General features: G+C 42.8%; 1 protein-coding gene across 1 annotated transcript in view; it reads right to left on the bottom strand.

The window, feature by feature from the left end:
* Positions 1-1,832: 1,832 nt before the first annotated feature.
* LOC139377419 (neurocan core protein-like) overlaps positions 1,833-15,919 on the bottom strand; it is a 49,555-nt gene continuing 35,468 nt past the window's right edge. The window contains exons 14-19 of the mRNA XM_071120447.1: positions 9,628-9,679; positions 7,495-7,684; positions 7,117-7,261; positions 3,699-3,881; positions 2,331-3,525; positions 1,833-2,130 (exon numbers count right to left, since the gene is read on the bottom strand). Coding sequence (XP_070976548.1) covers positions 3,401-3,525; positions 3,699-3,881; positions 7,117-7,261; positions 7,495-7,684; positions 9,628-9,679 — 695 coding nt within the window. The 3' untranslated portion in view covers positions 1,833-2,130; positions 2,331-3,400. The remainder of the gene's footprint in view (positions 2,131-2,330; positions 3,526-3,698; positions 3,882-7,116; positions 7,262-7,494; positions 7,685-9,627; positions 9,680-15,919) is intronic.

The following is a 15,919-nucleotide window of genomic DNA, read 5'->3' as shown; positions in this document are numbered from 1 at the left end:
TTCCATCCCATGGGAGACATAGACCTAGTGCTCCATGGACAGAGGATGTAGTTGACATCCACACTAACCTGTTGGGGGTGCTAGTGGGGCTTCCTCATGAGTTTCAGGCCTTGGGTAGGAATGATGGACTCTGGCACTTACTACCTATTATGGGTCCAGCCATAGTGGATGCTAGACAGACTGCATGGATTAATTACATCTACTATGATCAACAGCGTTTTGTGAATTACCCCCGTGATGCACTCACTGGTATGTCTAAACAGCTGGAGGCCACATCTAGGGTTGCCAGACAGAAAGTTATTGAAATCTTGACCTACCTTCATGTTTTTAAGTAATGATAGACTGTCATTTCTCTTTGCTTATTTGAGCTGTTCTTGCCATAATATGGACTTGGTCTTTTACCAAATAGGGCTATCTTCTGTATACCACCCCTACCTTGTCACAACACAACTGATTTGCTCAAACACATTAAGAAGTAAAGAAATTCCACTAATTAACTTTTAAGAAGGCACACCTGTTGAGCCTCCCGGGTGGTGCAGTGGTTAAGGGCGCTGTACTGCAGCGCCAGCTGTGACACCAGAGACTCTGGGAGATTCTCAGGCGACGCAAAATTGGCCTAGCGTCGTCCGGGTTAGGGAGGGTTTGGCCGGTAGGGAAATCCTTGTCTCATCGCGCACCAGCGACTCCTGTGACGGGCCGGGCGCAGTGCACACTAACTAGGTTGCCAGGTGTTTCCTCCGACACATTGGTGAGGCTGGCTTCCGGGTTGGACGGCGCTGTGTATCGGCATGACTCTCAACCTTCATCTCTCCCGAGCCCGTACGGGAGTTGTAGCGATAAGACAAGCTTCTAAACAATTGGATACCACGAAATTGGGGAGAAAAAGGGGTAAAAAAAAATTTAAGACACAAAAAGAACACCTGTTAATTGAAATGCATTCCATTTTGAATGCTACTTTGAAGATTCTCAAATATAAAATATATTTCAATTTATTCAACACTTTTTTGGTTACTACATGATACATATATGTGTTATTTAATAATTTGGATGTTTTCACTATTATTCTATAATGTAGAAATAGTCAAATAAAGAAAAACCCTTGAATGAGTAGGTGTGTCCAAACTTTTGACTGGTATTGTACATTTTTTCCAGCACATGGCTAGTCTTTGTTTAACCAGCTAAACAGCTGTTCTTAGTGAAAATGTTTAGAATGACCTTTCTAGCTAATAGTCTATGTTTACACTCCCTCGTTCAATGATAATGTGAGGAGATCACAATAATGCAACTATCTACCAAACCTATTCATTTAAAATGTTGATTACTTCCCCTTGCCATTATCATTCACCTAATAAGACAAGACACATATTTCTCCCCCCCCCCCCCCCCCCCAAATGCTTGGGGTGCTTGGATCACCAGTTTACCTGGGAGGTAGTCCCTGGCCAAAAAAAAGGTTGAAGATCCCCGTTTTAGATTTATTTTCATCTATTGGGTCCATTATTTTAGATGTACTTTCCCTCCACAATCTTTTCAATAGAGACCAGAGAGAGGAGAAAACTGCTTCTTTGATCCCAACAGGATGAAACTATTGGCCAGAATGTCCTCTTTCTCTGGGTAGAGAATTAAGTAAATAGTGGTCACAGAAATACAAAGACTTTCAGTTGGGTTCATTCTTTGGCTATAGGAGGCATGGGTTAGACACAAACCACTCTCAATCTTCAGTGTTTGAGGTAGTGTATAGAAATGATGTGGTCGAGAAACATAAAGAAAACTCAGAAACACTGGAATAATAGCGTTAGAGCCCAGCTTAATCACAAAACTGACCAGATACATTGTCGTCGTTCATTACGTTTCTGCAGCTTTATTAAGAATGGAACACAACAGCAGGACAGGAAGTCATAACACCAACAAAAAGGGATTACGCCCAATCAAATATCAGAAGAACCATATGCATCATGAATCATGGCATCCTGCCCCTCACATATTGGAGCCGGGCAAAGATTACCAAGTTAAGTTTTGTCCCAGTCCGCAGTATTTCGATCTATCCTATTCCATCTAGATCAATGGGTGTGTTTTAGTTGTTATTTGAGAGGGCGATACGGAGTACATGACTGGTACATGACTGGTACATGACTGGTACATGGCTGGGTCATGGCTGGTACATGACTGGGTACATGCCTGGTACATGACTGGGTCATGACTGGTACATGGCTGGGTCATGACTGGTACATGACTGGGTCATGACTGGTACATGACTGGGTCATGACTGGTACATGGCTGGGTCATGACTGGTACATGACTGGGTCATGGCTGGTACATGACTGGGTACATGCCTGGTACATGACTGGGTCATGACTGGTACATGGCTGGGTCATGACTGGTACATGACTGGGTCATGACTGGTACATGGCTGGGTCATGACTGGTACATGACTGGGTCATGACAAGGCTCAGGTATCAATCAGATAACAAACAAACAAAACACCACAGTATTTACAGTACAGAGACAGGCCATCAAAGGGTTACCTTCATTACTTTTGATTGTAAGAATGGTATATACAACAAAAAGGTATTACATTGCCTCGTTGGATTATGTCAAAACAAATCAACATACTGTATATTAACTTGGGTTACCTTCATTACTTTTGATTGTAAGAATGGTATATACAACAAAAAGGTATTACATTGCCTCGTTGGATTATGTCAAAACAAATCAACATACTGTATATTAACTTGCGAAGAGTCCATAATAAATAGTAACATTACATGAAGAGATAGCAAATATTAAAAATGGCATGAAAGTTGAATAATAAAACAGACCTGCTATTCAGGAGTCCTAAAGAAACATAACAAATACAGTATACATACAAAAGCTCTGGGATATTTGAGACTGAAAGCTAACTAGCTCACTGGCATTAATTACATTTGTGCTTTAGAAACAGAATACTAAAATGAGTTCTGAGATGTAGAACAAGCTTCAAACGTTGCAGAACACATACACTCGCATAGCATAGACACCCTGACACACACACACACACACACACACGTCACTGTCTATGTTTAGACAGCGAGAATAGGTTATCCATACACATGCCAAGGATTTGCTGTTTCTTAGATATTAGCGACCGTGTTAGCGAGAGAACAAGTATTACTGTTGTAATGGACCTGGGGTAAACAAAATCAACAACAAAGGAACAAATCCTCACTTTAGATATGTACGTGTGAACAATTCACTTTTTTTGCACTGATGTCAATAGGTCATTTGAATAAAAGTTTTGCACACATACAGTATCTCAAGTGAGGATTTAACCCAAAGAGACAGACTGAAATAGGTCAGGAAAAAATAAACGTCAACTATTGTCAGGGGTCCGGCACAGGGCATTATGGGAAGTGTAGTATTTGGTTCAGTAGGGGCTGTGGGCATCATCTTCCCTCTCCCTGTGTGCCTCTCCTCCATGTCTCCTGTGGTTCCTGCGCTCCCGGCGCTGGCCATGGTGGTGGTTGCGGCGGTACCGGTGGGATCGCTGAGCTGACGGAGGGGAACACAGAGGGTGCAGTGACAACATTTACCATTCTGTTTCTTATTGAGCCCATATTAGAGGGAATACACACGTTTATGGCTGACCTGGGTGAATAGGTTTGTTATCCAAAAAAGGTTGCATAACATAACAAATGTGTTTTTTTCTGGTGCTTGTCACTCACACTTTGTGCAGATGATCTTGGGCCGGTCCCAGATGCCGTTGGCCCGGCAACGCGCAGTGGGGATGTGGCGCTGGTAGAAACCTTCAGTACACTGGTAACGCACAACAGCATGTATGTCATAGTGGGACCGCCGACGGCCAATCAGATGGGCGTTCTCCACGGCGGGTGGGGTTCCACACAGCACTGTCAGACGGGCCGACAATAACAAAAAAGTCTGTGTTGAGCAACAAAGCAAAAGCACAAGATACTGTATGTAGCTACAGATGTAGGATCTTAATTTGATGACCCTGTTGCAGGATACATTTTGCAGGAAAAGGCTTCTGAAGTTTGTAATTTCCACTTTGAAAAATGCATCAACCCCTAAAACATTTCCATTAATTATAATACACATAATAATTCACATTTCCTGTTGATGCAGGATTATTTTCCTGCTGTTGTTAACTGGCTCAAATTAAGATCCTGCATGTTTCTGTATGGTATCTTGCTTGCAGTTCCTTTCTTCTCTCCCTAGGTTGCGCTATTGCTACTGAATCCCACCTGAAGACAGTTGGCGAGATTGAGTGCTGACCAAAGGGTGGAAACTGGGTTGTTATGGAGCAGTGTCAAGTAACAGAGAGCCAAGACAGCTCCCATATTCTCCCCTCCCTCTTTCTCTCTCCATCTCTGCCTCTCTCTCACTCTGCCTCTCCATCTATTTCTCTCTCCCTCTCTGCCTCTCTCTCACTCTGCCTCTCCATCTATTTCTCGCTCACTCTCTGCCTCTCCATCTATTTCTCTCTCCCTCTCTCTTGCTCTCTGCCTCTCTCTCTGCTCTGCCTCTCTCTTTCTCTCTCTCTGTCTGTCTCGCTCTTCCATGCTCTGTATATTCAAGGAGCTAGGCTTCCGGCTATCTCATATATCCTTGCTCCTGTTCTCATTCCACAGTGTCACAATTACATCAGGGTAACAAAGAGATGCATTTTGGGACTTCGGGGGCAGATCTGAGGGCAAAACAGTCACTGGTAATTTAATGCCAGCTTTATACAAGATGGCAAATGGTGGCTTTGTAGCCCAAGTAATTATCCGTAGGGTGAGATAAAATGGCAACAGAGAGAGATGGAGTTTTCTGTTTAGATCAACTAGGAGTTAAAAAAACCAACATGCAATTCAGACTTCTGTGTTATATGTTTGTTTTGAGCTTCATACACAAGCATATTTTCCCACATTTACACCTAGATTCAATCAGTTCAAGCGTTAACTGGCGATAGCAGACACCTGCATAGCGGATGTTTTGGCGGTGTCGCAGGTGGAACTGCGTTGGAGCCATCAAATAGGTGAGCAGCTGTGGTCATTGTCACGAAGCCACACCTGCCCCACTCCAGATAGAGGTTCAGAATGAGAAAGTGTAGGCTATATACTGTAGAAATAATTACACACAAATTGAAAAATAATTGTATGAAATAATGAGGATTTCTATCAGCCTTATCAGCCTTATCTAGGTGTAGATTACATCTCATATTTCAGTGTTTGAATTTGTAAAGAATGGGATTTCTGTTAATGTGACTCCGTGCAGCAATGGCAATGTCCGCTTTAGGTGTAATGCCGGGAGACACTTGGGATTTCAAATCAAATCTAATCAAATTTTACTTGTCAGATGCGCCGAATACAACAAGTGCAGACCTTACCGTGAAATGCTTACTTAAAAGCCCTTAACCAACAATGCAGTTCAAGAAATAGAGTTAAGAAATGATTTACTTAATAAACTAAAGTGAAAAAAACAACAACAAGCAAACCAAAAAAAATCGAAAAGTAACAAGAAAATGACATAACAATAATGAGGCTATATACAGTACAGTCAATGTGCGGGGTACAGGTTAGTCAAGGTCATTTGTAAAGTGACTATGCATAGATAATTAACAGTGAGTAGCAGCAGTGTAAAAACAATGTCAATGTAAATAGTCCGGGTGGCCATTTGATTAATTGTTCAGCAGGTGTAGAAGCTGTTAAGGACTTTTTTGGTCCTAGACTTGGCACTCCGGTACCGCTTGCCGTGCGGTAGCAGAGAAAACAGTCTATGACTTGGGTGACTGGAGTTTTTGACCATTTTTTGGGCCTTCCTCTGACATCACCTAGTATATGGATGTCAGGAAGCTGGGGCCCAGTGATGTACTGGTGCAGCTGTAAAACCTTTTGAGGATCTGAGGACCCATGCCAAATCTTTTCAGTCTCCTGAGGGGAAAAGGTGTCGTGCCCTCTTCACAACTGTCTTGGTGTGTTTGGACCATGATAGTTCGTTGGACACCAAGGAACTTGAAACTCTCGACCCGCTCAATTTCAGCCCCGTCGATGTTAATGGGGGTCTGTTCGGCCCTCCTTTTCCTATAGTCCACGATCAGCTCCTTTGTCTTGCTCACGTTGAGGGAGAGGTTGTTGTCCTGCCAGGTTTCTGACCTCCTGAACAGGGCGTACAGGAGGAGACTAAGCACGCACCCCTGAGGGGCCCCAGTGTTGAGGATCAGCGTGGCAGATGTGTTGGTGCCTACCCATACCACCTGGGGGCAGCCTGTCATGATGTCCAGGATCCAGTTGCAGAGGGAGATGTTTAGTCCCAGGGTCTTTAGCTTAGTGATGAGGTTTGTGGGCACTATGGTGTTGAACGCTGAGCTCTAGTCAATGAACAGCATTCACACATAGGTGTTCCCTTTGTCCAGGTGGGAAAGGGCAGTGTGGAGTGCGATTTGAGATTGCGGCTCTGTGGATCTGTTGGGGCGGTATGCGATTTGTAGTGGGTCTAGGGTTTCCAGCATGATTTGACAGCTCTAACGCAGTTTCCCCTCCAACACCGCCAAAACAACCGCTATGTTGATGTTGGCTAAAGCAGATCTAATTGAATCAAGCCCTTAAAAGCTGCTTGTCACACTGCTGCCTATTGAGGTTTGGCAGCCCACGTATTAATTGGGTTGTTTCTAGGGGAATTTCAGTGGTTTAGAAATAGCACTATCTTCTGTCTGTCGATAAGGCAAACAAAAAATGATGCATGACACTATGTCTGATGCTAGTCAATAATAACCTATTGAACTAAATTCTAGATTGACACATTTAACCAAAGGGCCATATTTCTTCTGGCATTTTCTGTTGATAAAACTGTCATTATGCTCTTATACTCAGGGCTGATGTGAAGTTTGTGCGTTTCACTGCCAGACATTCTATTGACAAAACAGAACAGTCACCAGGGGATACAAGGCTTTGTAGAGGAAAATGAAGGCTGTGGAACGTAATATGAAACAGTATTTCCAAAATCGTTATTTGCCGTGATGACTCAACTAAAGCCAAATGAACATAACATCCTGTTTCTAGGCACAGCCCAGTAGGAACCCGCCGTTTCAAAAACCCTTACAGAGGACGTTATTGCCATGTAAATGCATCATTGTTGTTTTACCTGTGCCTTTCTTGCAGACGTAGGGCAGGTTATAGTTGCAGGGCACATCGTTCCACTTGCCGTCCTCATGGGCGATGGTCACCACACAATCCTCTCCACCCGCGAAGAAGTTATCAGGCTGGCTCTCTCGCCAGTTCTCATATACCTACACAATACCACACAAGTATGTTACATTGTAATCATTTTCTATTATACTGTAGTCATGCTAAATTGGCTTTAAATCTGTTATAAACTAATAATCACCCAGTTATACATCTGTAGTTACACTTTACACATATTATTCCAACTGTGAGTATCAAGTACAGGTATAAATCACATATATTCACAAACTGAGCACAATATGACATCTTATTGACAGAGAGGAATATCGAATCTCACCAGGTCATTGACATCAGTCCATTGGAAGTCCTCCTCTACGGTGCGATCATTCAGGCCAATCCAGGCGTTATCATGGCCCAGACCATTGATGAACTCCTGCTCTGTGACTGAGGTGATACTACTAAGGTGGGCGCTGTGCACTCTGCAGTCCTTCTCTGCATCCTCCCAGGTGTGTCTGTGAGAGAAGTACCTGAAGTGGAGAAACAGGTAGTTGTCATTTCAGTAGAATAACATAGGAGATATTTTTGCTATAATGTTGAGAGGTATTTCATAGCACTGTTTACACCCTGTTGTAACCTCTGTACAGTGCATTCAGAAAGTACTCAGACCCCTTGACTTTTTCCAACATTTTGTTACGTTATCGCCTTATTCTAAATCGTCATAATGACAAAGCAAAAACAGTTTTTTAAAACATTTTTGCAAATGTCCACTACCGTCCAAAAGTTTCAGAATAACGTTCTCATTCCAGGGTTTTTATTTATTTGGACTATTTTCTACATTGTAGAATACTAGTGAAGAAATGAAATACTAGTAAACTATGAAAAAACACATATGGAATCATGTAGTAACCAAAAATGTGTTAACACAAATCTAAATATATTTTATATTTGAGATTCTTCAAATAGCCACATTTTGCCTTGATGACAGCTTTGCACACTCTTGGCATTTTCTCAAATAGCTTCATGGAGGTAGTCACCTGAAATGCATTTAAATGAACAGGTTTGCCTTTTTAAAAGTTAATTTGTGGAATTTATTTCCTTCTTAATGCGTTAGAGCCAATCAGTTGTGTTGTGACAAGGAAGGGGGGGTATACAGAAGAGCCCTATTTGTTAAAAGAGCAAGTCCATATTATGGCAAGAACAGCTCAAATAAGCAAAGAGAAATTACCGTCCATCATTATTTTCAGACATGAAGGTCAGTCAATACGGAAATTTCAAAAACTTAATCGCTATGATGAATGCACTGTCTCATGAGGACCGCCACAGGAAAGGTAGACCCAGAGTTACCTCTGCTGCAGAGGATAAGTTAATTACAGTTAACTGCACCTCAGATTGCAGACCAAATAAATGCTTCACAGAGTAACTGACACATCTCAACATCAACCTGTTCAGAGGAGACGGCGTGAATCAGGCCTTCATGGTCAAAATGCTGCAAAGAATCCACTACTAAAGGACACTAATAATAATAAGAGACTTGCTTGGGCCAAGAAACACGAGCAATGGACATTAGACCGTTGGATATCTGTCCTTTGGTCTTATGAGTCCAAATTTGAGATATTTGGTTCCAACCGCTGTGTCTTTGTGATACGTGTGGGTGAATGGATTATCTCTACATGTGTATTTCCCACCGTAAAGCATGAAGGAGGAGGTGTGATGATGCTTTGCTAGTGACACTGTCAGTGATTTATTTAGAATTCAAGTCACACTTAACCAGCATGGCTACTACAGCATTCTGCAGCGATACGCCATCCCATCTGGTTTGGGCTTAGTGGGACTATCGTTTGTTTTTCAACAGGACAATGACCCAACACACCTCCAGGCTGTGTAAGGGCTATTTGACCAAGAAGGAGAGTGATGGAGTGCTGCATCAGATGACCTGGCCTCCACAATCACCCAACCTCAACCCAATTGAGATGGTTTGGGATCAGCTCTACTGACAATTTCTTCAACCTCATGGCTTGGTTTTTGCTCTTATATGCACTGTCAACTGTGGGACCTAATATAGACTGGTGCATCAAATCATGTCCAATCAAGTGAATTTACCACAGGTGGACTCCAATCAAGTTGTAGAAACATCTCAAGGATGATCAATGGAAACAGGAAGCACTTGAGCTCAATTTAGAGTCTCATAGCATAAGGTCTGAATACTTATGTAAATAAGGTATGTTTTTAAAATAAAATTGACAAACATTTCTAAAAATCAGTTTTTTCTTTATCATTATGGTGTGTTGTGCGTAGATTGCTGAGGAAAAAATAATATTTAATCAATTTTAGAATAAGGCTGTAACATAACAAAATGTGGAAAAAGTCAAGGGGTCTCTACACTTTCCGAAGGCACTGTATATGACACTGTTTGATTTGCGATGAATGTTTAGATGCAAAGTTTGTAGAACGGTATTATTTTCACACGCACCTGTAGCAGTGGCCATGGAACTTCCTCCATCCATGTTCACAACTCTCAACATCTAAGAGTAGAGGGAGAAAGGAGAGAGGTGGAGGGATGGAGGGAGGAGAGAGGGATAGGCGAGAGAGGTAAGTGTGTGGAAGATGGGAGACAGATAAAGGAGGCAAGGAAGAGAGAAAGAGATTGAGTGAAAGAGATAGGGGAGGGAAAGAGAGATGAAAAGAGGGACAGTGACAGAGAAAAGAAGAGCGAGAGGTGGATCAAAAGGAGAGAAGATTATTCTATATACCCTTTCAACCTTCCATCCAGTATTGTACCTCTCAGGACCTGTAAGGACACATATTAATGGTGTTAAGATCCTGTGAGAGTGAATGAAACACTAAACCTACAATCATGGATCCTGCATTTCCATTCTCAGCACACGTTGTTCCCTTTTCTGCATAGGCAGGACTCATTATTGTGCATTACGAGGACTCATTAATAACTACGGGTTATGTATTCATTCATCCTCATTGCTATTAGTGTTTCTGCACACACGGGGGAGGAGAAATGAGGAGTTGTGGGCGGATGTCTGACTCTGAAGCCAGCGAGGTGTGTGCGTGTCTGCGCTCCTTTCAGTGTGTGCGTGCGTGTGTTTCGGTGTACATATATCAGGCAGCTCTCTGCAGCACAGTGACAGGTACAGATATAATGCCTGATAGCCAGTGAGTGATACTCCAGGGGTGCCAAGGTGAATGGCAAGGCACTGGAGCGACGAACTGCCCTTGCTGTCCTGCCTGTCCAGCACCCCTCTCTCCACTGGGATTCTCTGCCTCTGACCCTATTACGGGGACTGAGTCACTGGCTTACTAGTGCTCTTCCATGCCGTCCCTAGGAGGGGTGCTTCACTCGAGTGGGTTGAGTCACAGACGTCATCTTCCTGTCCGGTTTTGTACCACCTCGGGCTTGTGCGGTGGAGGAGATCTTCGTGGGCTATACTCAGCCTTGTCTCAGGGTACTACGTTGGTGGTCTGTTGATATCTCTCTAGTGTTGTGGGGGCTGTGCATTGGCAAAGTGGGTGGGGTTATATCCTGCCTGGTTGGTCCTGTCCGTGGGTATCGTCGGACGGGGCCACAGTGTCCCCCCGACCCACCCCTGTCTCAGTTTCCAGTATCTATGCTGCAATAGTCTATGTACCGGGGGACTAGGGTCAGTCTGTTGTATCTGGTGTATGATCCCTCCAATTCTCTCCCTCTCTCTCTCCCAGCCCTAGGACCATGCCTCAGGACTATCTGGCCTGATGACTCCTGGCTGTCCCCAGTCCCCCTGGTCATGCTGCTGCTCCAGTTTCAACAGTTCTTCCTGCGGCTAGGGAACCCTGACCTGTTCAACGGATGTGCTACCTTGTCCCCGACCTGCTGTTTTCAACCTTCTCCTCCTCTCTACCGCACCTGCTGTCTAGACCTCTTAATGATCGGCTATGAAAGGCCAACTAACATTTACTCCTGAGGTACTTTAAAAAAATAAAAAAATTCACCTTTATTTAATCAGGTAGGCTAGTTGAGAACAAGTTCTCATTTACAACTGCGACCTGGCCAAGATAAAGCAAAGCATAATTGAAGGAAGCTCAGGGACGAGGTAAAAGAGACAGATGAGGAACACAAACAACAACACAGAGTTACACATGGAATAAACAAACATACAGTCAATAACACAATAGAAAAAAGTATATATACAGTGTGTGCAAATGAGGTAAGATAAGAGAGGTAAGACAATAAATAGGCCACAGTGGCGAAAAATTATTACAATTTAGCAATTAAACACTGGTGTGATAGATGTGCAGAAGATGAATGTGCAAGTAGAGATGAATGTGCAAGTAGAGATACTGGGGTGCAGATGAGCAAAACAAATAAATAACAGTATGGGGATGAGGTAGTTGGATGGGTTATTTACAGATGGGCTATGTACAATTGCAGTGATCTGTGAGCTGCTCTGACAGCTGGTGCTTAAAGTTAGTGAGGGAGATATGAGTCTCCAGCTTCAGTGATTTTTGCAATTCGTTCCAGTCATTGGCAGCAGAGAACTGGAAGGAAAGGAGGCCAAAGTAGGATTTAGCTTTGGGGGTGACCAGTGAAATATACCTGCTGTAGCGCGTGCTACAGGTGGGTGCTGCTATGGTGACTAGTGAGCTGAGATAAGGTGGGGCTTTACCTAGCAAAGACTTAGATGATCTGGAGCCAGTAGGTTTGCCGACGAATATGAAGCGAGAGCCAGCCAACGAGAGCATACAGGTCGCAGTGGTGGGTTGTATATGAGGCTTTGGTAACAAAACGGATGGCACTGTGATAGACTGCATCCAATTTGCTAAGTAGCGTGTTGGAGGCTATTTTGTAAATGACATCACCAAAGTCAATCTGATCGGTAGGATAGTTAGTTTTACGAGGGTATGTTTGGCAGCATGAGTGAAGGATGCTTTGTTGCGAAATAGGAAGCAGATTCTAGATTTAATTTTGGATTGGAGATGCTTAATGTGAGTCTGGAAGGAGAGTTTACAGTCTAACCAGACACCTAGGTATTTGTAGTTGTCCACATATTCTAAGTCCGAACCGTCCAGAGTAGTGACGCTGGACGGACGGGCAGGTATGGGCAGCGATCGTTTGATTTAATTTTACTTGCATTCACAGTTTTTCTCAATTGCTAAAACACTAAAACCCATTGGCTGAACAAAGTTCTCAGTTGCCTGGACTCATTTAGCTAATTATGCAGTCTGTTGTCAATACCTTAAACCATTTCACATGGTAAAACACCATTTTCAGATCTCACTTAGTCTTTTCAGCAAAACTCTAAACACATTCTCATTCTCAAAACACATTCTGCACTCTAATGCACATGTCATCCATACTGGTAAACACAAGTGGCAATCAAATACAAGTAGAGAAGACATGTCATTGATTGAACACAAGCACTCAAAATTGATTTAACCTGTTTCAAATGATGCGACACAACCTATATAAGCCAGTTCAGAGAGCAAACAGGATGTTGAAGGTGGGAAGGAGAAAGTCTGAGAATGGATAGAAGAAACAATGTGAGAGGACGAGGACGAGTGCGTATGCGAGGTGGGCGACGAGGAGGAGGGCAAGAAAGACGAAGAGGAGGACGAAGAGGAAGAGGAAGATAAAGAGTGGAAATATCTGATAAAATTCAAGCAACAGTTATAGACCATGTTCTTGTCCATGGACTGACAATGAGGGAAGCAGGACTTAGAGTGCAACCCAATTTGAGCCGATTTTCTGTGTCCACCATAGTGAGGACATTCAGAGAAGAGAACAGGTACAGTATACTACTGTATTTTTGTAATTGCAAATTTACTGTACTACACTATATGCAGCTGTTTCAATAGACATTTGTAAAGTTAATCACTGTATGTATTGTACTGCATGAATATGTTTTGTAACTGCTCAACTACTTTTTGTAGAATTGCAAGGCTGCCACATGCAGGTGGAAGGACAGCTATATTCACTCGGGAGCAAGAGGCCGTTATAGTTGGCATGGTCCTACAAGGAGAAGACTGATCAGAGATGCAGCCAAGAGGCCCATGATCACTCTGGATGAACTGCAGAGATCTACAGCTGAGGTGGGAGACTCTGTCCATAGGACAACAATCAGTCGTATATTGCACAAATCTGGCCTTTATGGAAGAGTGGCAAGAAGAAAGCCATTTCTTAAAGATATCCATAAAAAGTGTAGTTTAAAGTTTGCCACAAGCCACCTGGGAGACACACCAAACATGTGGAAGAAGGTGCTCTGGTCAGATGAAACCAAAATTGAACTTTTTGGCAACAATGCAAAACGTTATGTTTGGCGTAAAAGCAACACAGCTCATCACCCTGAACACACCATACCCACTGTCAAACATGGTGGTGGCAGCATCAGCATGGTTTGGGCCTGCTTTTCTTCAGCAGGGACAGGGAAGATGGTTAAAATTGATGGGAAGATGGATGGAGCCAAATACAGGACCATTCTGGAAGAAAACCTGATGGAGTCTGCAAAAGACCTGAGACTGGGACGGAGATTTGTCTTCCAACAAGACAATGATCCAAAACATAAAGCAAAATCTACAATGGAATGGTTCAAAAATAAACATATCCAGGTGTTAGAATGGCCAAGAATGGCCAGCTGTTTTGCAAGGAGGAATGGGAAAAATGTTCAGTCTCTCGATGTGCAAAACTGATAGAGACATACCCCAAGCGACTTACAGCTGTAATCGCAGCAAAAGGTGGCGCTACAAAGGGGCTGAATAATTTTGCACGCCCAATTTTTCAGTTTTTGATTTGTTAAAAAAGTTCCACTTCATGATTGTGTCCCACTTGTTGTTGATTCTTCAAAAAAAATACAGTTTTATATCTTTATGTTTGAAGCCTGAAATGTGGCAAAAGTTCGCAAAGTTCAAGGGGGCCGAATACTTTCGCAAGGCACTGTAAGTATACATTCAGAAACATTTACTGTAATCCAGATTGTCTACAATACTAACACATACTATGTGAATGACATTACTCTTCAAGACATACAATTTATGTGAATCAGAAGCCTAATTGTACTCTACAGTATGGCACTGTCTCTGTACGACTTACAAAATCCTACATACAGTATATTGTATTTCTACACAGACAATATTTGCCTTGGAATCCTTGGACAGACCCCATGAGTTCATCTTTGTCAATGAAGCAGGCTTCAATCTAACAAAGAGGAGAAGGAGAGGCCAAAACATGATTGGACAGCGGGCCATTGTTGAAGTCCCTGGTCAACGAGGTGGCAATGTCACAATCTGTGCTGCTATCAGCAACCATGGTGTTCTACATCACCATGTTACACTCAGGCTATATAACACCCAGCACCTTCTAAGACTTGTTGCCATTCTAAGAGATATTTTATTTGAGCAGCAGGTTCAAGAGCAGCAGGGTCAAGAGCTAAATGAGAATCTCATTCCCACCTATGTGATAGTGTGGGACAATGTCAGTTTCCACCGAGCTGCTCAGGTAAGGGAATGGTTTAACATCAATGGGCAGTTTATGAACTTGTACCTCCCTCCATACTCACCTTTCTTGAATCCGATTGAGGAGTTTTTCTCCTCTTGGAGATGGAAAGTGTATGATAGACAACCCTACACCAGAGTAAATCTGCTGCAAGCCATTGATTTAGCCTGTGGTGATATAGGTGAGGAATCATGTCAGGGCTGGATACGGCACACAAGAGGCTTCTTCCCTCGTTCCTTTGGTTTTTGTCCCTTTTAGTATTGCATACTGTAGTACAGTGCATTGTAGGCTGTATACTGTACAATGGACAAATTGTATGGCCCTGAACATTGTGCTTTCCATTTATTAACAGTACTGACTGCTCAATAGATTTGGACTGGTTGCAGGTTCATACCAACAAAGAACAAGAATTACAGTATCACAGAGACAAAGGACAAGTTTGTGAGATGCAGGGTACAGTACTGTACAAATAGGGGTACAGGGAGGAGGAAGAACAAAAAACAAAATTGCAAAGAGCAAAGCAGAGTAGTAATTTCTGATAAATTTTGAGCTACTGTGATAGAACATGTTTTCGTTCATCAAAAGACAATGACGGAAAAATATGAATATTTTTTTAGATTAAAAATGTACTTCTCCCTGAGAATTGTATGTTTTGAACAATGTGTTTTCTATTTTTCGGTGTATTGTTTACTGACTGCTTGAGAGTGTATATCATTTTGATCACTTTGTTTATGATTTGAGAGCAGTGTTTGATTTTGAACACAGGTAAAACTGTTTTGAGGCGAATGTTTCATTTTTGCGAGAGGAGTCAGAGGTTATGTAAATAGTGCCTGAAGATGAGGTTTTGTGTTTAATGTTTTCAGGAAATGGAGCAAGGTTGTGTTTTAGCAATTGAGAAAAACTGTAAGAGCAGTTGGAAGCCATGGAAGGAGAGTTGTGTGGCATTGAAGCTTGTCTGGAGGTTAGTTAACACAGTGTCCAAAGAAGGGCCAGAAGTATACAGAAGGGTGTTGTCTGCGTAGAGGTGGATCAAAGAATCACCAGCAGTAAGCGCGACATCATTGATGTATACAGAGAAAAGAGTCGGCCCGAGAATCTAACCCTGTGTCACCCCCAAAGAGCCTGCCAGAGGTCAGGACAACAGGCCCTCCGATTTGACACACTGAACTCTTATCTGAGAAGTAGTTGGTAAACCAGGCGGGGCAGTCATCTGAGAAACCAAGGCTGTTGAGTCTGCCGATAAAAATGTGGTGATTGACAGAGTCAAAAACCTTGGTCAGATGGATGA

The sequence above is a fragment of the Oncorhynchus clarkii genome, chromosome 20, assembly GCF_045791955.1.
Source record: "Oncorhynchus clarkii lewisi isolate Uvic-CL-2024 chromosome 20, UVic_Ocla_1.0, whole genome shotgun sequence".
In the NCBI taxonomy this organism is placed as follows: domain Eukaryota; kingdom Metazoa; phylum Chordata; class Actinopteri; order Salmoniformes; family Salmonidae; genus Oncorhynchus; species Oncorhynchus clarkii.
Note: the sequence above shows the minus strand (reverse complement) of the source record. Positions and strands in the feature narration are given on the sequence as shown.